Below are 21,562 nucleotides of genomic sequence, written 5' to 3'. Positions count from 1 at the left end.
CACTGGCCCAAAATGGCGGCAGGGGCGGCTGTGCAGGGATCCAAGCGCGTGGGGGGTCAGGGAGTAGCGTGCCCGGGCTCCAAGAGACAGGTCCCCTCGGGCGTCCCCAGTGCCAGGTCACTAGGCCGCTCGGCGGCGGCAGAGTCCCTCGACGGGAAATGGCCAGGGGTCAGCGCAGGAGCGCTCCTCTTCAGGTCGGTAGCCTCAGAATCCGGACTCGTCCCAATCACGGGGTCCGAGGCCCGCGACATCACACTCCTCCGGACTGCACAGGGCCGGGCCGCACTCTGAGCCCGCGCTCCACAATCGGCGCTCAGCGGGGGCCCCCAAGTTCAAGCTGGCAGGGGGCAGCGCCGGGTAGCCGTGTCCCAGGCAGGCCGCGTGGGGAGTGGTCCGAGCTCGATCACGAGCTCCACGTCAGCAGCTGGGCCCCCTCGGGCCGGGGGCTGCACCCGGTCCTCACAACTGCAGGCGCCCCCGTCGGGTCCCCGCAGGCACACCTCAGAAAGCGGCTCAAGCTCCGCCGCCGCAGCGAGCTCCAAAGCCAGGGCTCCGGGTCACGTGGTAGCCGGCGGCCGGCCAGGTACCGCTGCGGGTCGGCTTCCGGATCACCTGAGGCCGGGGATGCGGCCGAGCGTCAAGGCCGCAATATGGCCGGCGCCGCCCGCCGAGCCGCGGGCGTAGCGCAGGCTCCTCGCAGCCGGGGGTCCGCTCCCGCCGTCTCCGGTCAGGCCCCCAGGAGTGCAGGAGGAGACGCGGGTGAAGTCAGGGTCGCCAGGATCAGCAATGACAGGATTAATGGGGGAAGGCCGCTGCGGAGCTCAGCGCTCACACGTCCACCTCCATCGGCTACCAAGCCACGCCCCCTCCAGTTGCACCTCTTGATAAGGACCTAGTAGATGCTAATATAAGCAGACCGCGTAAGCGTAATATACCCCAGGGCAGTGAAGGTGGCGAGGTTCCCACGGCCCAGACTCCCAAGGGGAAAAATACATTAAATCTACCCCCGGAGGTTTGTCCACTTGTGGTAATTTTAGCAGGGGTACCAGAGTTGGGTAAATTTGAGGTGGAGACCCCTACAACTTTGCGGAATAGGGTTGTCCACTGGTTAAACATAAACAGACCACTGCCCCCTCACATTGTGGGCAAAATACTTATGATTAGGAGGGTGCCATGGGTCGGCCATCTGGCCAAAAATATAAGGGGGGATTGTATCTTGATTAACTTTAACAACCCTAGAATTGTTGAGTACATTTGTAATTGGAGATATCCCAGCTCAGGTGTGACTATCCACACTCTTCCACTGACTTATTTTTACCCCCCAGGTCATTTTACTTCACAGGCAGATGGTTGGACAATGGTGCAGCGAAATGGGGGAGGGCCCCCCCAGATGGGTTGGCCTATGCCTTCTCTACACTTGGACCCTATCTCGACCCATAATCGTTTTAACTGTCTGGAAGCTGTTGACTGACTCCATGATGGAGTAGGAGTTTTGACCTGTTCCTTTCCCCCCTTGGGTAGTTGCTCTCCCCATCCCTCTGTACCCCCACAGCCCACGGGCCTAGAGGACTCAACTTTAGTATTGGAACCCATGAGGGTTAATAACATTAATCAATCAATCAATCATGGCATTTGTATAGCGCACTACTCACCCGGAGGGTCTCAAGGCGCTTGGGGGAGGGGGGTCTGCTATTGCTCGAACAGCCAGGTCTTGAGTTGTCTCCTGAAGGCGAGATGGTCCTGGGTCAGCCGGAGGTGGGTGGGGAGGGAGTTCCACGAAGGCGCTTGGGGGAGGGGGGGTCTGCTATTGCTCGAACAGCCAGGTCTTGAGTTGTCTCCTGAAGGCGAGATGGTCCTGGGTCAGCCGGAGGTGGGTGGGGAGGGAGTTCCACGTCTTGGCCGCCAGGTAGGAGAAGGATCTTCCTCCGGCGGTGGCTCTTCGGATGCGTGGTACGGCGGCTAGGGCGAGGCTTGTCAAACTTAGCTGGCGGGTGGGCGTGTAGAAGGTCAAGTGGTCGTTGAGGTACTTGGGGCCCAGGTCGTGGAGGGACTTGTGTGCGTGGGTGAGGAGTCTGAACGTGATTCTCTTGCTGACGGGGAGCCAGTGCAGGTCCCCAGGTGTCCGGAGATGTGGCTGCGGCGGGGGATGTCCAGGATGAGTCGGGCGGAGGCGTTCTGGATGCGTTGGAGTCTTTTCTGTAGCTTGGCTGTGGTTCCGGCGTAGAGGGGGTTTCCGTAGTCCAGTCGGCTCGTGACAAGTGCCTGGTTGACCGTCTTCCTGGTTTTGGTCGGGATCCATCGGAAGATCTTACGGAGCGTGCGTAGGGTGTTGAAGCATGATGAGGAGACGGCGTTGACTTGTCTGGTCATCGAGAGGGAGGAGTCCAGGATGAAGCCCAGGTTGCGTGCGTGGTCTGTTGGCTTGGGTGCGCTGCCTAGGGCCGGGGGCCACCAGGTGTCGTCCCAGGCGGAGGGCGATGGTCCTAGGATGAGGACTTCCGTCTTGTCTGAGTTCAGTTTCAGGCGGCTGTTCTTCATCCACTCGGCGACGTCTTTCATCCCTTCGTGTAGGCTAGTTCTGGCGTTGGCGGGGTCACTGGTGAGGGAGAGCATCAGTTGGGTGTCGTCGGCGTAGGAGATGACGTTGAGGTTGTGTTGGCGTGCGATGGCTGCAAGGGGTCTCATGTAGACGTTGAAGAGGGTGGGGCTGAGTGATGATCCTTGCGGTACGCCGCAGATGACTTCGGTGGCCTCGGATCGAAACGGGGGGAGGCGGACTCTCTGTGTTCTTCCGGCGAGGAACGAGATGATCCATTCCAGAGCCTTCTCTTGGACACCTGTGTTGCTGAGGCGTTGGACTAGGGTGCGGTGGCAGACAGTGTCGAAAGCTGCGGAGAGATCCAGGAGGATGAGGGCCGCTGTTTCCCCGTTGTCGAGCAGGGTTCTGATGTCGTCGGTGGCTGCGATGAGGGCGGTCTCGGTGCTGTGGTTGGCTCGGAAACCGGACTGCGAGGGGTCAAGGGATCCGTTCGTCTCGAGGAAGGCGGCAAGCTGTCTGTTGACGGTCTTCTCGATGACTTTGGCAGGAAAAGGGAGGAGCGAGATGGGGCGAAAGTTCTTGAGGTCGGTTGGGTCCGCTGTTGGTTTCTTCAGTAGGGCGCTGAGCTCGGCGTGCTTCCAGCTCTCCAGGAAGGTGGCGGTGTTGAAGGAGATGTTGATGATGTCCCGCAGTTGGGGTGCGATGATGGAGTCTGCCTTGTTGAAGACGTGGTGGGGGCAGGGGTCGGTAGGAGATCCGGAGTGGATGGTGTTCATTGTGCGGGCTGTGTCTTTGGTGGTCACCGGGGTCCAGGCGCAGAGGGTGGCGGTGGGGGGCGTTGGTTCGACGGTGGGGTGCGTGGCTGGTGCGCCGAAGCTGTTGTGGATGTCGGCGATCTTGCGGTGGAAGAATGAGGCGAGAGAGTCGCAGAGGTCTTGAGAAGGAGTGATGTTGTTGTTGCCGGTGTTGGAGAACTCCTTGACGATGCTGAAGAGTTCCTTGCTGTCTTGGGCGTTGTTGTCCAGTCGTTCCTTCAGAGTTTTCTTCTTGGTAGTGTGGATGAGCTGGTGGTGCTTGCGGGTGGCTTGTTTGAGGGTGGTCATGTTGTCTGTGGTCTGGTTGAGGAGCCAGGCTTTCTCGAGGGTGCGGCAGTTCTACTTGGAGTCCTTGAGTTCGTCGGTGAACCAGGTGGCTTTCTTGCTTCTGGGTCTGCTGGGAGGGTTCTTCAGTGGCGCGAGGTCGTCTGCGCAGGTGGTCAGCCACTGTGTGAAGTTATGGGCTGCTTCGTTGGTGTCCGTTGTGCTTGCGGGCGGGTTCTGGCTGAGGGAGTCAGGACTTAAGCCCAACTCCGTGTGCCCCAATCTCCTGTAATGTTCACATCAATAATCTCAAACTTGTCTCGTGGAATGTGGCAGGTCTGCGAAACAAGCTCCTATTACCGGATTGGAATGACTTTATTGATGGATTTGATATGTTTATTCCAGGAAACTTAGTGCCTTGAACCTCTATACAAGCCGGGTTTTTCCTGTTTTCATGTAGCTGCTACAACGGTTGGGCGAGGTCGCCCCTCTGGAGGGCTTATGGCATGGGTAAGGGTAGACCTCAACCTCAAGATTATTCATCACACTTGCTCATCACTGGATGTTATGAGACTTTCCATCAAGGGCTTGAATGGTATTTCCACTTGGGAATTTTTTAATGTCTATGCTAGAGGCAACCAAGGGGGGGGCCAAATCCTCCACTATTTCTATTCTATCTGATTTGCTTAAATTGTGTCCTCCTAACTCCTTAGTTCTGGTTGCCAGGGGACCTAAACTGTTCGTTTGAGCCTCTGGCAGCATATGACATCCTTGGAGTTTATGATGAAGATGCCCGATGGGGCATTCCATCTCTCTCGCTTATGCCCGTGAGGAGATGGTCACCAGTTGTCATCCAATTGAACGCCCTAATGATTGAATCGGGACTAAGCGCTGTAAATGGGCGTACTATCTCCGATGCTCAGGGGGCTAATACATATAATAGGGTATCGTGTGAAAGTAAAATTGACTACATAATGGTGGACAGGAGGGCATGGAAGTCAGTGGTGGATATGGTCATTATACCATCAGTAGATAGTGACCATAACCCCTTGTCCCTCACTATGGTGGATCCATGGCAGAGGAAGGAGTATAGTCCCTCCACTAGTGCGAAATTAATAACTAAGACAGTTATACCATCCAATTGTAATAGGTTTCTTAAGTGGCCAAAGTTTATTATGGAGGAAACAAGATTAAGTGCATTGGAAGGAATCCTTAGTGAGCAGTCTTTAAGGCTTTCTGCAGCATGTAAGGACGCGGTTGGGCCTGCAGCGGCAGAAATAATTTATACTGACACTATAGGCCAGATTGGTAAACTGTTCATAGTTCCTGGTAAAAAGAGCCCGATGATTGTCAAGCCAGTGCAGAAGTGGTTTGATGGCAATTGCAGAAGGAGGAAGAATAGCCTGGTTAATGCTATTAAATCTGGTAATCCAGTTGCTGTTCGGCTGGCTAGATTACACTACAGACAAGCTATTACAACAGCTAACGGGGAGTGGGAAGAATCGCATTGGGACAGTCTTAGAGCTGCTAGTAAAGCTAAGAATGGAGAACTATTTTGGGCCCTAGTTAGAAGATCCAACGGCTGTGACCCGGATCAAACCCCCAATCATATAACAGATAGGGAATGGTTTGAGCATTTTAGGATACTCTATGGGGGCGATGACCAGCCCGGTACTCCAGGGCACTCTTCTGGTGCCATGGCTATTGATTCTGGTCAGGCTGCATTTATCAAAGTAGATAAGAAAGAGGTGCTGGCTGCATTAACTAAGATTGTATCTGCTAAAGCCCCGGGGCAGGATGGTGTACCAGGCGACCTTTTTAAAGCCAACCCCGAAGGTTGGGCCTCTTACTTTGCAATTCTTACGAATGCTTTGTTAGAAGGCTCACCTGTTCCGAATTCATGGAAGGCTGCTGAAGTGATCCCCATATACAAGAAGGGCTCCAGGGGGACCCTGCCAACTACCGCCCAATAAGTCTTATTGATGCGGGGCAGAAATTGGTTAGCAGGGTACTCCTGGAGAGGATTCTCTCCTGGGCTGAGGAGAATAGTATTATTTCACCCTTCCAGGCGGGCTTTAGGGCTTGTACAAGCACGTTAGACCAGGCATTTAGGTTGGTACTCTTACATTGGAAGGTGGTTACCATTGGCAAGGGCGGTCTTTATTTGGCATTTATTGACTTGAAGACCGCCTTTGGCTTGGTCCCCCGAGACCGCCTATGGCTGGTCCTGGAGGAAATGGGGATCCCCTTACCCATTCTGAATCTCCTAGCTCGTATGCATGATGGAACTTATGCTCATATTAGATGGGGATCACAGGAGCAAAAAACCGATAAAATCCCTGTGAATAGAGGGGTACGCCAGGGTTGCATCCTGGCCCCGACACTTTTCATGTTATTTGTGAATGGCGTAGTTTCCTTTTTGCTCGAAATTAATGCTGATGCCCCGGTCTTGGCGGGTGATAAAGTCCCCGCACTACTCTTTGGGGACGATACGCTGTTGGTATCCAAAACTCCCGCAGGATTACAGAAGCTGTTGGACCGCTTCTGTTTGTTTTGCAAGCTCAGGGGCCTTGCCATAAACACATCGAAAACTAAGGTCCTTTATTTTAATCCGAGTAGATCGTCTAGATCCACCTTATCTCTTGATGGGGTGTCTCTGGAACGTGTAAAGGAGTTCGACTACTTTGGGAATTAGAATTTCGGATAAACTTTAATGGCAGCCACATATTGACAAAATGGCGCTAAGCCATAAGAGGGTAGTTGGAGTACTAGGGAGGGAACACTGAGCATCCACTTCTAAGCCCATTGCTCCTGCTCTGGACATCTACGCTGCAAAAGCTGTAGGTTGTGCCTTTTATGGTGCAGAGCTCTGGGGCTTTGATTGTGTTGATGCCTTAGTCATCGCAGAGAACAAGTTCTTTAGGGAGCTTGTATCGCTCCCGAGGGGTACTCCTACCAAACCACTCTTGAGTGACCTGGGTCGTCGTTCCATTAAGGACCTAGTTACCCTACGCCCTCTTTTATATTGGGCTCGGTTATGGCGTACCCCTGAGCTCTCAAGGTATGCTGACGGTTTAAGAGAGGTTATGAACCTTCATGGAGCCCATAAAATTAGTTGGATATCTAACATAAAGAAGCTTTTACTGGAAACGGGCCTTGCTACTGGCCGGGAGCCTGGGGCACCGCTGTCTAAGACTGAAACTAAGCGAGCCTATTGGGCATGGGTTGATGATCACGAGCAGAGGGACCCAAATCTAGGTAGGCTGACCGAGGCATTTCGACAGCACAAACCAAAGGCTCGCCTGGAGCCCTATCTAGATTTCATTAAGAAACCCAGAGACAGGGGGCGTGGCCAAGACGGCGAGCATGGCGGACGCAGCTTGAGCGAGCTCCGTCCCACCGCCTGTGATCCTTCCACATATCCTGCGTCGCCCCGACCTCTGTCCACCCGGCAGTGAGCGGCTGTCCGCGGGAGCAGGGGGAGACGGCCAGACGGCGATTTTGGGGCCCCGGAGGCGTGATCTCTGCCGCCTCCGGCAGCGCTGACCAGGGACCGCGGTGCGGCCTTCATCGGGCACCAGAGCCGGGGCCTGGATTGGTGGGTGCCCCGCCCGGAAGTGAGGCGACGCCGGACCGGCTGGGGTGTGAGGAGCCGACCCGCCCGACCTGTGGGGCCGCGGCGGAGCACAGCTGGCTTGGAGGGAGCGGTGTCGGCGACCCACCGGCGGTGTGACCAGCGTCCAATGGTGCGGTAAGGGGGAGCCGCGTGGTGCGCGACCTGGAGGGGGAGGGGACGCTCCTGCGGAGGTGCCTGGCCCGATCGGCGGCCGAGTCGGACCGCGGGGTCTGTGGCCCTCGGAGCGTCGAGAGACGACAGTTACCCGTTCTCTCACTACACCCCATTGCAGCGCCAACCACCCCCCTCCCCCCCCCTCCTCCAATCACCTTCAATTGATCCTGCTCCAGCCCTCGGTGCCAGGGGCGCCTTCGGGGCATTACAGGTTGCTCGGCGGTCGGGGATATTGGCCTACTGCGACGGCACTCTTGGGCGCTGGTGGATTGCTGACGGCCGTCTTTGCCGGGAGCCACGCGAAGGGGCCGGGGCTGGCTTCGGCTTCTCCTGTGTTGGTGGGCACGGCCACTTTCAGAGATCCTGACTCCGCCACGGGGCCCTCCTAAAGTGGCTTGACTCTTGGTTGTACGGCGGCGTGGGACACCTTCTGTCGGGCTGCGCGCTGGGCCTGCTTGGGGTGCTATTCATTGAACGCTACGAGGTCGGTTGGGGCGGTCTCTGCACCCCGCCATTCCTGGTGAACGACCGTGAGCCCCACGAGAACTATGACTAGGGGGAACAACAGCGGCGGCTCTTCCAAGCAGAGCCCCATGGATAAATTTGCGGGGCCGAGTGGGGGTGCGGGAGCCACAGGAGGACAGCAGAGCTCGGGACCGGATAATGCGGCACTAATGGCGGCCATCACGCAGTCTAGAGATATGCTGGACGCGAAGATCGGTGCGGTCGGAGCGGATGTTACGCTGCTACGACAGGATTTGCGCAACGCTGTCGCCCGCATCACGGAAACCGAGACAAGGATCACGGAGGTAGAGGACGACGTCGCGGTCCTCAAGAAGAAGGTAGCTGCCATGGAGGGAATCCAAAAGGGCCTGGCGTTGCGAGTGGAGGATGCGGAAGGACGGGCCAGAAGAAATAACTTGCGCTTTGTGGGCTTTCCGGAAGACTGTGAGAAGGGAAATATGGAGGCCTTCTTGACTCAGTGGCTGGAGGGGTGGCTCCCACCGGAATCCCTTTCGCGCTGCTTCATCATCGAGCGGGCCCACCGGGCCTTGATTCCGAAGCCGCCCACTGGGGCTCGCCCCTGGGCTGTGATAGCCAAACTGCTCAACTATCACGACAGGGACACCATCCTACGTCAGGCCCGCGCTAAGGACCCCATTATGTTTGAAAACCACAAGATCCTGATCTTCCCGGACTACACCAGGCTGGTCCAACAACAACGGCAATCCTTCACGGCAGCGAAAGCGTGCCTTCGTGAGTTGAAGATCCCGTATGCCCTGCTCTACCCGGCCCGCTTGCGGGTGGTGTTTCAATCTCGCACTCGATTCTTTAACTCTCCGGAGGATGTATTTGAATGGACGGACGAGACGGTGCGGGTCAAGGTGCACACCCCTCCGAGGAGGGGCTCGGATACGTCCTCCACATCGGAACCCAAGAAGGTGCCCCGTAGGTCACGCAGCAGGAGTAACTGGAGAGCGCGCTCCAAGAAGCGCTTGCCTTCCCGAGAGAAGACTGTGGAGGACACTGAGGCGACGGATTCTTCCCCCTTGAAGTCTTGAGTCCCTGTGATGTACTGGCCCTGATAGGTGTTTCCGGCTCGTGGGGCCGCGACGGTGCATAGAGGTGCAGGTCAGACGGGTCCGGACTTCGGACTGGCCATATGGACTACTGCTACACACATCGTGGTCCGTGGGTGGATCATGGGTCGGGAGGCGCTCGAGAAAGAGCGGGTCTTCTCCCGGAGTTCGTTCCCACGTTGGGTAGAGGGTAGTTGGACACTTAGTGGGTAGTTGGGAGGGATCCATTGGTGTTGTGGGTCTCCGACCTCCCGTTGGGGGTCTGGGATCGCCTGCACCGCGACAGGTACTTCAATGTTGCTGAGGTATGGGGTGGGGGGCTGGAGGGGGGGTTGTTGGTATTGTTTGGGGTCCGGGGGGGTTGGCGGGGGGACGGGTAGGGGGTTGGGGGGCAGGGGGGGGAGTTGTGGGAGTGGGTAGGCCTGGGGTGAGCACGGTGTATGTGAGTGTCTGGAGGATAGTAAGAGTCTGTATGTGGCCTCGGTTGCCCGACGAACCAAAGTTTTGGCCCCCCTGATGGCGACTGACGGACAGGGGACGGAACCCCCACGAGCTTCTCTGCGCATTTTGAGCTGGAATGTAAGAGGGATGCTCGACAGAATTAAGAGGGGAGCGGTTTTGCGTATGGGGAAGAAGGAGAAGGCAGATGTTCTACTCCTCCAGGAAACCCATCTCATGGGTACCAAAACCCTTAGCTTACGGAGATATGGTTATGATCAGGTGTTCCATGCAGGGTTTACGAGGGGCTCTAGAGGAGTTGCAATATTGATACACCGTCGTGTGAACTACTCGCATGAAACGCAGTGGCTGGATGCACATGGCAGGTTTGCATTGGTCAAAGGAAAGGTGGGGGAGGAGCCCGTGGTGTTTGGCAGTGTCTATGCGCCGCCCCCTCTGCAGGATGCCCTTTTGGAGCGGCTGTTTGATGTATGGGCCGAGATCCCGCATGTTTTAACTATTGTGGGAGGTGACTGGAATGACGTGATGAATGGGAGGTTGGATCGCTGTAGGCCCGGGGGTGATCAGTTGCCTGAGGCCTCGACGAAACTGAGCAGATTGGTGCGGGGGCTGGATTGGGTGGATGCCTGGCGATATCAACATGCATGTGGGCGTGAATACACGTATGTGTCAGCTGTTCACAAATCCTTTTCTCGTCTCGACTACCTTTTTATCCCCCAGCCCTGGATAGGACGAGTGGGTTCTACCGCGATACTCCCTAGGGGACTGTCGGATCACTCCCCGGTTTCCTTGACACTACTTTTAAGCACAAAGAGACAACCATTCCGTTGGCGCCTGGCTACGTGGCACTTACAGCGTGATGATTACCAATCGCACATGAGGGAGGCTATAGCGCACTACCTGACCGAAAACGACGGTCCAGATACGGACGCCGTGACCTTGTGGGAGGCTCTAAAACCGGTGCTCAGAGGCGTAGATATAGCGTGGTGCGCGGCGAATCGTAGGTCCCGCGGGCGGGCCATAGCGGAGGCGGCGACTCGGGTTAGTGACCAAGAGGTCGTCTGCACGTCGGGAGAAAGTGGCGCGGCGGTGGGGCAACTGCTCTATCTCCAACAGATGTATCATTCCTTACTGTTCGATGAAGCCCGCCACACCTGGCTGGCTATGCAGAGTAGAATCTGTCAATGGGGGGATAAGTCCGGCTCGATGCTCTACAGGTTATGTCAGGGTTCCTTTCAAGCCCAGCCATTGCCTGGTCTCCGGGACGACGCGGGGAGTCCTATCACTGACCCGGAGGTCCTGGCTGAGACCTTTGCTCGTTACTATGAGTCGCAGTACGCGCCGGGGGAGTCTCTAGCGGCGGAGGACATTGACAAGTTCCTGGCTGATCTCCCGCCTCGGGCGCTCTCGGATGAGGGCCGAGCCCGACTGGACCTCCCCTTGTCTGCGGAGGAACTGGGAGAGGCTTTGGGCGAACTGAACGCTGGAAAGGCCCCTGGGCCTAATGGTTTCCCCTGCGAATTTATGAAAATGTTTTATCTCCAACTGGGGATGCGCTATAGGAAGGCACTAGAGGCGGCTCGGGAATGCGGATGCCTTCCGGCGGACTGGCGACACGCAGAGGTGGTTGTTTTTTGCAAGCCTGGGCGGCCGCCGGATCGCCCTGAGTCATATCGTCCAATTTCCTTGCTGAACTTCGAAGCAAAAATATTAGCGAAAGCCTTGGCGAAACGCCTTTCTCCCTATATATCGGACCTGGTCCACCCAGACCATGCCGGCTTTATGCCCCACAGGGCGACTAGACATAATATTCGCAGGGCGCAGTTGGTGGTGGAGGCGGCGCGTGCGGCTGATATACCGGCGGCCCTATTACTGGCAGATATTGATAGCGCGTTTGATTCCCTGAGCTGGCCATATCTTCGGGCGCTGCTTCTACGTCTCAACCTAGGCCCCCGTTTTCTGTCCTATATTCACTTACTCTATACTGACTTGACAGCGGCGGTGCGGGTTGCGGGCGCGGTGTCCGGTTCCTTTCTGATAGGTCGGGGCACGCGGCAGGGGTGCCCCCTCTCGCCCTACCTGTTTGCATTAGCGATGGAGCCACTGGCGGCCTGGGTGAGGATAGATGCGCAGTTGCGTGGTGTGGAATGGGTGGGTGGACCGACTGACAGAATCGCGCTTTATGCCGATGATGTCCTTTTCTTTCTTATGGACCTGAACAGATCCGGTCCCAGAGTCCTAGACATAATGCGTATCTTCGGCGACGTGTCCGGCCTCACACTGAACGTACGGAAGTCCAAATTGTGGGTCCTGGGAGATAGGAGTGCCTTGGGTCCTTGGGCTTCGGCCCTGCAGGAGGCGGAGGGAGGCCTTAAATATCTAGGTGTCTTTCTGACGGACGTGCCAGGGGTGTCGTGGTCCCGCAATGTTCTACCCGTGTGGGATAGAATACGATCGGACACACAAATATGGTCCAGGATGCCGCTGAATGTATATGGACGCTCGGCCATCTTTAAGATGGTGGCCCTGCCTCGCCTCCTCTATCAGCTTCAGAATTATCCATACCCGATATCGCGGCAATGGTTTCGGCAGGTGGATTCAGTGTTGGGCCGGTTCTTGTGGACGGGAGGGGCAGTGCGGGTGGCGCTCCGCACATGTTTCCTCTCGACGTACTGTGGGGGTTTAGCGGCCTCCGACATTCTGTCGTATTACCAGGCGTCACACCTGCTGGTCCTCAATGAGTGGTGGTATGGGGATCGCGGAGACCCGACTTACGCCCTGGAGAGGTACCTTATGGACCCCCACACGCTACATACGATATTGTACTCGGCGGCACTCCGCAAAAGACTCCCGGCAGTCACACAGACGGTGTTCCGGGTGTGGCGCGACGCGCTCCGCCGTATGGGATGGTGGAACAGACTGACGGGGGAAACCCCGCTGTGGCATAATGGGAGGCTACCGGCTTTGGCTTCCCTGCGGGGCTTTGATGGCTGGGACGCGATCGGCATCTCGGCGCTGGGTCATGTTATGAAGGGCCCGGTCCTCAAGTCGTTTCAGGCTCTGCGAGATGAGTATGATATGCCCCAATCCCAATTCTTTCGATACTTGCAGCTCCGACATGCCCTGACCCCTACCTTAGCAAACTTGACTTCACTGCCAGAATTTAGTCCTCTTGAGGCTAAATTGTTCATGGGGGAATTAGACACAAAAAAAATCTCTAGTATATACCAGACGCTCGTCACCCATTGTTCCCCCTCCCTTGACAAACTGCGGTTGGTGTGGGAAGGAGAGTTGGGGAGTTTGGAAGAGGAGGATTGGAGGGAGGCCCTGGAGGCCCCTAGGGGGGCTGCGATTGCAGTGCGCCTGCGCTTTATCCAATTCAAATACCTCCATAGGGCGTACTATACGAGGGAACGGTTGTGGAAAGCGGGATTGATTGCCTCCCCGGAATGTCTGAGGTGCGGCAGTGCTGTGGGATCCTTTCTTCACACGGTGTGGGAGTGTGTGAGACTGCGGAGATTTTGGTCAGGAGTGTGGGACTGCCTGGAAGAGGTGCTGGGCTGGGAGCTCCCCCGCTCGCCGAAGTTAGGCCTTCTTCATGTCATGGAACAGGTGGGGGGGAATTTGTACAAGCGGCACTTGCTCCTATTGGGCCTCATAGTGGCCAAGAGGGACATTGCTAGAGCATGGAAGGCTACTAGAGCCCCACTGCTGGAGGTGTGGAAACGAGGTTTGGACTTTAACATGGGACTAGAACGCCCGATATTTGAGGCGAGGGGGTGTCCTGCAAAACATTATAAGATCTGGAAGAAATGGGCTGACTACAGAGGCCTTCTGCTGGACGCCCCGGAGCCTCGGGTTGCCGACGTGGACCGCGTCTGAACTGGCTTAGGGCGACGTGGCTCACATGCAGCGTCTACGATTGCTAAGCTCCTCTAGATGGACAATACAGACACCGTGCGGGGTGGGGGGGAGGATCCGGGTGGGTTAGTGGTGGGTGGGTACTGGGGAAATATTAGCTGGTTGTATTTGATTATGCTGTTTTTGCTATGCCCACTGCCTCTCTGCTACTAGGGGAGCGGTGGATTATTTCTATTGTGCTGTCAACTGCCAAAACCTAATAAAATTTGTTTTGAAAAAAAAAGAAACCCAGAGACAGATCCCTTTATATCCAGTTTAGGATGGGAACACTCCCCCTTCGTGATCGTACTTGCAAGTGGAATCCACCGCACCAAACTTCTCCTGATTGCCCAATTTGTGAAGGTGTTACTGAAAATATTGCTAACGTCTTTTTCGTTTGCCCAGCCTATATAAAACCCAGACAGAAATGGCTCAAACCTGTGTGCCTGTTGCTTGGAACCAGGGACCACTCCGTTGCACTTAAAATTTTTAAGGCTGATGCTAGCACAACTTTAGTGTGTGGGGTGGCCAAATTTCTTAGTTGGGCTTGGTTGATTAGGCTGAAGGCTATTTGATGAGATAAATTTTAGCTGTATCTTTTTTTATATGCTTCAATATTCACAAAGCTGATAAAGTTTAATACGCTTTTAATTATTTATTGTAATACCAAAGGTTTTTATAAGCAATTTAAAAAAAAATGTATTGTTAATGAATTGTGTTTTTATATTTGAAATGTACTTTTATGATATTATATATATCGAAATAAAGCTTTGATGATGATGATTCTGTTTACCAAAACACAAACATGATTTGAACCATAAAACACCACATAGACTCTTGGCAAAGGAAGTGATTTGGCCACTGAGAAGGTGCTAAGCTCTGGATATGTACATAATCATGAATGGGTGAGACCACGACTAGAACAGCAGGGGTGGGTCCTGAATGAGTCACAGAGACAAACCTTTGTTTTCTTTGCATTCTATGTTACAAGTAGAATATGACACGAAGTGTGACTCGTAATTAGTGCTATCGTTCAACACGAAGTCTCCTACCTGGGACCTAATGTCTGCTTTTTACTCATTGCTGTGCTTGTCGACAGGAATATACAACCAATCAAAGGTTATTTTGGTTAGCTGACTTTTGTAATTGCTTATTTATTAGAGGTGGAACCCATTCAAAAGTGGTCTTGATCTCTGAAAATGGACGGATTGTTGCTGAAACTGAGGGTCCCAGCACTAATCACTGGGTAAGTCCTCTTTCCATTTTATTGTGGGTTGGGAAATGCATGTAACCTTTTACTCTAGTAGGTAACAGGATATTCACTGCAATATGTAAAGTTGTTGGAGTTATACAGATAAATATACTTTCTAAAAGGTTGAAAAATTATTGATTTCCTACTGGAGGTATCCTAGGTACTGCGATTGGGGTAACTAAACTCCATGTCACTGGGGCGTAGTGATCTCACTTCTTGTCCTGGCTTATATTTAACACATCAGCAGACTTGTGGTCTTAGTGTGACGTAATTGAACCAGCTGTGCAAGACACCTGATAACTAGTTTTAGCACTTTAGATACAATGTTTAGTGACATGGTGTGATCTTGTCACTCTAAATGAACTGACTTTGAATATCTAGTCAATCCCAGCCTCAGCCCTCCGTTTACCTGCCACTAATGTACATGCATTCAAACTCCTAATGAGGCTGCAGTTACTACCTCTAATTACAGCCTAATCTATACTGTTATTGTGTGCAGAATAGCCTGCGCCATCAACTTCCACCACAGGCTATCTTGATATTGAAGCTGTTGTTCCGTATCCTTTGTAAGGCATCGCAGGCCCACAGTGCTCGCCCCTCCACTGCCTGTAGAAACTCCAGCATAGACCCTGGTCTGACTGCCATATATTTCTGTGGACCACACCAGCGCCTCGATACCCTCACGGGTGACAAGTAGCACTCTACAAATCTACTGATTGATACCATGTTCTGCCCTTACAGTCCTACATCATAGTTCTGGTGAATTGACTCTCAGAATGATTGAAGGCCATGATTGTGGCCCAGACCAACACCCAAAGTTTGTTTGACTGACGTGTTTGCCAGAAAGGGTCAGGAGTTGCATTTTTCTTTCTGATTCAGTGCATCTCTGAGAATATGGATCGGTATCTGAAAGAGCGTTGGATCTGTTACAATTAAGCTTTGCTTTACAACCCTCAATCCAGTGGACTCTGGGAACATATCCACAGCATGATTTTAGAATGCATACAATGTTTACCCTTTGAAAAACAAGCCATTACTCCTGTTAGATCAGTATTGTGGGCCTACAGGATTATTCTGCATTCAATTACTGGTTATTCCTCCTTCCTGCTACTTGCAGCTTGCTCAACCAATGTAGGATGGTACCCCCCCTTAGATGATTGGCTGAGCAGAGAGATGGTCCACAATTGTGTTCGCAAGTGTGCCTCTGAGCATTTACTAGCTATCCGAACTATTCCTGTAAGGGGCATGATGCCAGTATATCTACTTTGAGTCACAAATGCACATTTGAAGGCAAATTAAGGTTAAATTATCACATCATGTACCGAAAGGTATGTTGAAGTTTTTCTTCCAATTTCGTTGAAAATATCTTTACTAATGTACTGAAGGTAAGCATCAATCCTTCGCCTGGATTCCCCACTTGCTGTCTTTAGTGTGAAAGTTGTCTCGATTGCACACAGGCACTACAATTGTTTTAGGGCTGTAAGGGGCAGCCTTTTAACACTCCCCATCCCTCCTGTGTTATGCTACATCCTTGACAAGTCCTTCCATATTTCCAAGCTACATCATGGAGCAGAAACTTCAACCCTGTTAGGTAATGCATACTCCGATTAGAAGAGCAGTGAAAATAGAAATACATGGAAGAAGGTGCCAGCAAAGATTCAAGTTGGCCTTTAAACATGCTGGAGGTAATTTTAAACATATATCCAAATGAATGGTAAACGTTAGGATGTTAACAAGGTGGCCAAAGTTCTTTCTGCACCTGTTAATGATAACCAATAAGATCGGTTTCCACACAGCAGTTCTGATATTTGTGGACATTGCCGACCTCTGCTCTGCTGACACCAATCTCAGAAGGCGACCATGAACCAGAAAGCATCTCCGATTGGTCGAGGACTTTGTAAAACAAATGCCATGATAACTGTGTTTCCCTTCTCTAGTCATTGCATTCCAGTTTGTTTCATGCACACCAGTTATTGTTTTTGTTTTTATTGTCTTAGGAGAAAGCGAGATGATTTGTCTTCATTTGCTCGTAGTGGCAGCCATGAGCGCGTGAGAATGCTCTTGTGCTACAAACTCTTTTTCTGTTTATACCTGACGTGTCTCCTGCTAACAGTAACAGAGCCAGCTTGTGAGGGGCACTGACTCTTGCGCGTGGCATTCCTTTCCATTGCAATAACAGCAGTTCTGCGCTCTGTTATTAATGCTGGCTATGAATATGTGACAAGGCCTGAGCCTTGTTAATAAGGGCTGACTGGAAGAGAAGAGCATGGTCCATTCCAGCACAGACCAAAGCCAGCTGGCATCACCAAAAGTCAGAAAGGGCAGGTGAGATTGCATAAAGTTATTACTTGGTGAAACCCGCTTGCTGAGGACTTGCAGATAGGATCCTCTTTACCCATCCAGGCTGCGCTTGTTCATACATCTTGTATGACCAAAACCTTCCATGGGCTATGCCTTTTCTACTCAGTTGCCCAATTGAAGCTGTCTGTTCAGTTCTTTCTTGTGCTCTTTCATGCTCTTAGGACCGTCCATCTCTGGTGGAAGGCGGCTTTTATCGTCTTTAAAAAAAAAAAATATATATATATATATATATATCTATATCTCAAAACTATACCCTTTCAGGCATAGGGTGACACATAAATTATGCAAAAAAGAAACATAGAACTCTGGGTAGTTCTCAAGTTTAGGTGGAAAGTTGCTCCTGTATAGAGCACCCACAACACAAATCTGCTCCCCTCAAATATTTGCCTTTCTATCAAAGTCTTTAAGCATAGGATTAGCGATTAGCACAGTGTCATCCACACCGAGATAGAAAGGGACAAAGTCTTTTGCCATTTCTACAGCAAAGTTTTTAAGTATAGGAATAGCAAAGTGCCATCCATGCCGAGCTGTAAAATAACAAAAGAAGCTTGTCACAGCCGTTTACCAATTCAAAGCTCTAATACTGTGCTTGGAGTGGCAAACAGCTTTTGTCATTTTACAGCTCAGCATGGATAGCACTGTGCTAGTCCTATGCTTAAAACTTTGCTGTAAAAATCAAAATTAAAAAAAAATAATAATTTAAAATGAAAACTTAAAAATTAAATTTAGTAAAATGACCCTTGTGTCACAAATCCGTGAACTATTCAGCAGGGCTCTAAACAGGATCGTTGGGAGCCTTGTGAATTAACGGCACGAGTGAAGATAGGCGACCAGTAATATGTTTGACTATATTACTCCGGCATATCATAGACCCTGTATATCAATCGATTTTTATAGTTCTATAAACTGAGTATATGAATGCTCGTCAAACACAATGAAATGTTTCAAAGTTATATGTTATGATTGATTACCTATGTCATTTAACTACTATAAGATGGCCGCCACAAGTAATGCTTGAATTACATGAATTGTGCCGTTTTTTATGTTCATCCTATTTTTTAAACCAACCACGTGACAGGAAGTCACCATGAATTTTATTTAATTCACCACAAAAAAAATGCTGGTTCACACTGACGAAGGCGGCAACGCCGAAACGCGTTTGTAACCTTGCTAAACTGCAAAAAACGAAATAAAATTTGGCAAACCACGCTGGAGCGGCTCTGAGTGCTCTTTTTTGGAAACCAGTCCCGAGGAATGAGGAACTGGGCGTTGGAAATATATATATATATACATACACAAAACAATGACCATTAATAATATAAGGCAATATTGACATATAGAATATATATACATATGTACAAATGGTACTGTACCAGAATGTTTAAACATGTTAGGTTTGAGATTAAATTTAATTGGGTGAGGATTAAAAAATCAAAAAAAGGGACAGAAGTATCCCTTTAAATACACTCCAGACTTTTTGCCGAAACGTGTTGGCCTGACACTATCGGCATGGAGCACTTTTTGGGAAAATGGAAATTGAAAAATAAAAATTATTGTTGAACATACCAGATTGGTGTTATCTCCTGTTTAGGTCTCGCTTAGGCAGCACGCATGCCCTGCTCTAGGAGGGCCTTTAGCCATCGGTCTGCTCTTTTTCCCCACACTCGTGCTTGTGCTGGCATCCACCTTGCGGGAGCGAGCAGCGGCGCGTATGCTAATTGCAAACATATGGCTCTCGCGTCGCCACTGCTTGCTTCTACAAGGCAGAGGCCAGCACAAGCACGAATGAGCGGCAGCACTATCTGGTTCCAATTATTGCGCTTGCACTCGCGTTAATTGTTGTAAACACATGGCGGCCGTGCTTTCACTTTTGCGGCCCCGCTTGCAGTGGTATGCTTGAAATGTCCACTTTCCGGCCTTGTTTTTGGAAGATCTCGGCGAGTCACCCCTAGAGCATTAATAACCAACTGTCTTCGGAGGATACATCAACAGGGAGGCGGCACCTCCAACTGTTTCTTGTGTGGATTCCTGCACTCCCGTTAGTTTGCTGAAATGCTTTGGCGGCTCAGAACTGAAAGAGCTTTTTGTCAGTTTCCTGGTTGCCGCTGAGAGCTGGAGAAACTCACCAGTGCATTTAATTTTGCCTTCTGTGTTCAGAGTTTCACTCTGTCAGCAGCTTGGCGCTGCCCTTCTACCAAGTAAGTAGAGACTCCCCGGTCCGCCGGAAACCAAGTCTTCAGCGGCCGAGGGGCTTTCTCGGGCTCCCCATCACCTTATCTCAAAGGGACTTGTGAGTTCAGGCTCCATCCTTATCTCCAGCACTGCCTCGTCTGAAGAGGGGAGAGAGAGACAGGGAGCAGTTTACCAGACTGGATGCTATCTGCTCTCCCGCCGGTAAGTGCCTGTTCATTGATTCCTTCTTTGGGAGATCTCATTTGTTTCTTGCTGCTGGGTTCTAAAGCTGTTTAATTGGAACGTGTCATTTTTATTTAGGTTCCTGTTATTTTTGAAGAGGCGATGCATGTTTTAAAATATTTTTCTTTCATGTAACTTTCGGATGCCTTTGATGGTTTTAGTGCCAATAGTAAAGCTTGTAGAATAGAAGTGCAATCTGAGCTGCACTCTTCTGTACAAAGTCTGTGATATGCTAGTGGTGAGAATGTGACAAACTACCGCTATTGGTGATAACTCAGCAGATGCACCCCCCCACAAGGTCGCACCACCCGAATCCCAATAACTTCAGACCACACAAGTTTCTGTTTTATGGAAGAATTGAGGCTGCAGTTTATTAGGCATTTCCAACTTACAAGCGATCCTTTACACACCATTATTTTGTCTGGCGAGCCTGTGTCCTTATCCCATCAACTCTGCACTGTGCCCTACATCCAGTGCAGCTGTCTTTGCCCAGGTAACTCATCCCCTATGGACGCACTCTTTCCTTTCACTCCGGGCAAGCTTCTGCTTCCAGCCCGACTGGCTAACCTTTTACCTCCGGTTTCCACGCACTACTCGGGTAAGCGTCTGCTTTAACCCAACCGGACGGCCCTTTTGCTTCCGATGTCAACTCTCTCTCGGGTAACCATCTGGTTCCCACCCGGCCGGGTGACCTTTCACTTCCGGTGTCCACACATTTCCTTCCGGGTAAGCACCTTGCGGAATGGTGACCCGAAGCACACCCGGTGAGGACAGATTTCTGTCTCAGGTTCATTTACCCAATGGACCAGCACCCAATCCCATGCGTGTGACCTGCCCCTCTTCATAGGCATGCCGTGCACAACATCCCAAGGCAAGGCACCCGGCTGGTACGGACTCCGGCAGACACTCGTTGTTGTGAACAAGAAATAAAGCCCCCTGTTTTTCTCTGCTCTCTCCATCTAAGTAACCCCTACCCCTCCATTCTGCGGCCTCTTTATCCGGTTTCAGGGTCTCTCCATAAATGTAAATGTATAGTATTTATATAGCGCACTTCTACCCGGAGGCCTCGTAGCGCTGTATTCATACCGCTGTGGAACCCATCCTGGCTTTCCTGTGAAATGTCCACTCCTGGGCACCCCCAGGTGAAACCAGGCATCCAAGCGCTGCTGGGGCCAGTGTGGAGATTAAGCAAGCTATTGCCCAGAGTCACAGAGTGGGACCCATGATTAGACTAGGCACCGAGGCGAGAATGATCAGGTCCTGGGAAATTGAGTCCAAGAGCCGCCGAGGCAGGAATTGAACCCTGGTCCTGGGCCAAACCTCTGCATCAGGGTCTGCCGCTCTAACCATTGAGCTACGCTTCTACCACTCTCTCACTAGCCTTTTCCCCTGTCTCTCTCTTCTGCCCTGCTCTCGCGCTCCCACATCCGGCCCTCCCTCCCTGCCCTTACTCCCCGACCCCACCTCACCCTGTGTCTGAAGTCAGCTGGCATACCCTCTTGATGTACGCTGATTCTGGCCGTCTCTCACTGAGGGTGTCTATTTTAAGTGAAAGTCTATGACATTATCTAAGGCACTAGAGATTCCACTGCACAAATAAATCACTCATTCACCAAGGGAGGTGCGCGGCCTTGCCCCACAGCGCCGCCCGACGCCCAGCACATGCCCGTGGCGCTTCAATACTAAGCCTGTCGACTAACCACAGGCATCAAATGATGAGCAAGAAACGCCCACAACTAATGGCCTTAAGAGTACCTTACTATAGCGTGCCCAGATAGATTATCATATAGAGTGTTAAGGGTGATGGTCCAATGTTTCTAAGCGCTATTCAAATTCCAGTTACGTAATCAACACTACAACTCCCACAATGCATAAAGGCAGTTCAGGAACACGCCTCTTTTCTGTTCCACAATTATCTTATGAAAACACACTGGTTCTGGAACTCCTTCCTGCTGCTGCATAACACCCTTTCTGTCTGCACAGGAGTGTCTGTGAAGATCTAAGAAGCTTGTCTTACGTGAGCTTAAGTGTACCATTTCTCCACACGCACCCAGCTTCCCGTGCCTGATGCTTTACGTGCGCTTTTGCCTTAAGTGCAACCATCCTCCTTTTGCTCTTTAATACCTTGATGAGAACTCGGGAGGAAGGGGGACTGGCAGTCCCGGATTTTGAATGGCCTCAAAAAGC

General features: G+C 51.8%; 1 protein-coding gene across 1 annotated transcript in view; it reads left to right on the top strand.

Annotated features, from left to right (window-relative positions):
• NAGK (N-acetylglucosamine kinase) overlaps window positions 1–21,562 on the top strand; it is a 261,040-nt gene that overhangs the window by 19,037 nt on the left and 220,441 nt on the right. Inside the window, exon 2 of the mRNA XM_078674531.1 lies at window positions 14,509–14,593. Within this exon, the coding sequence (XP_078530657.1) occupies window positions 14,509–14,593 (85 nt within the window). The remainder of the gene's footprint in view (window positions 1–14,508; window positions 14,594–21,562) is intronic.

The sequence above is a fragment of the Lissotriton helveticus genome, chromosome 2_1 (assembly GCF_964261635.1).
Source record: "Lissotriton helveticus chromosome 2_1, aLisHel1.1, whole genome shotgun sequence".
Lineage (NCBI taxonomy): Eukaryota > Metazoa > Chordata > Amphibia > Caudata > Salamandridae > Lissotriton > Lissotriton helveticus.
The sequence above is the reverse complement of the archived record's forward strand: the minus strand, read 5'-3'. Positions and strand labels throughout refer to the sequence as shown.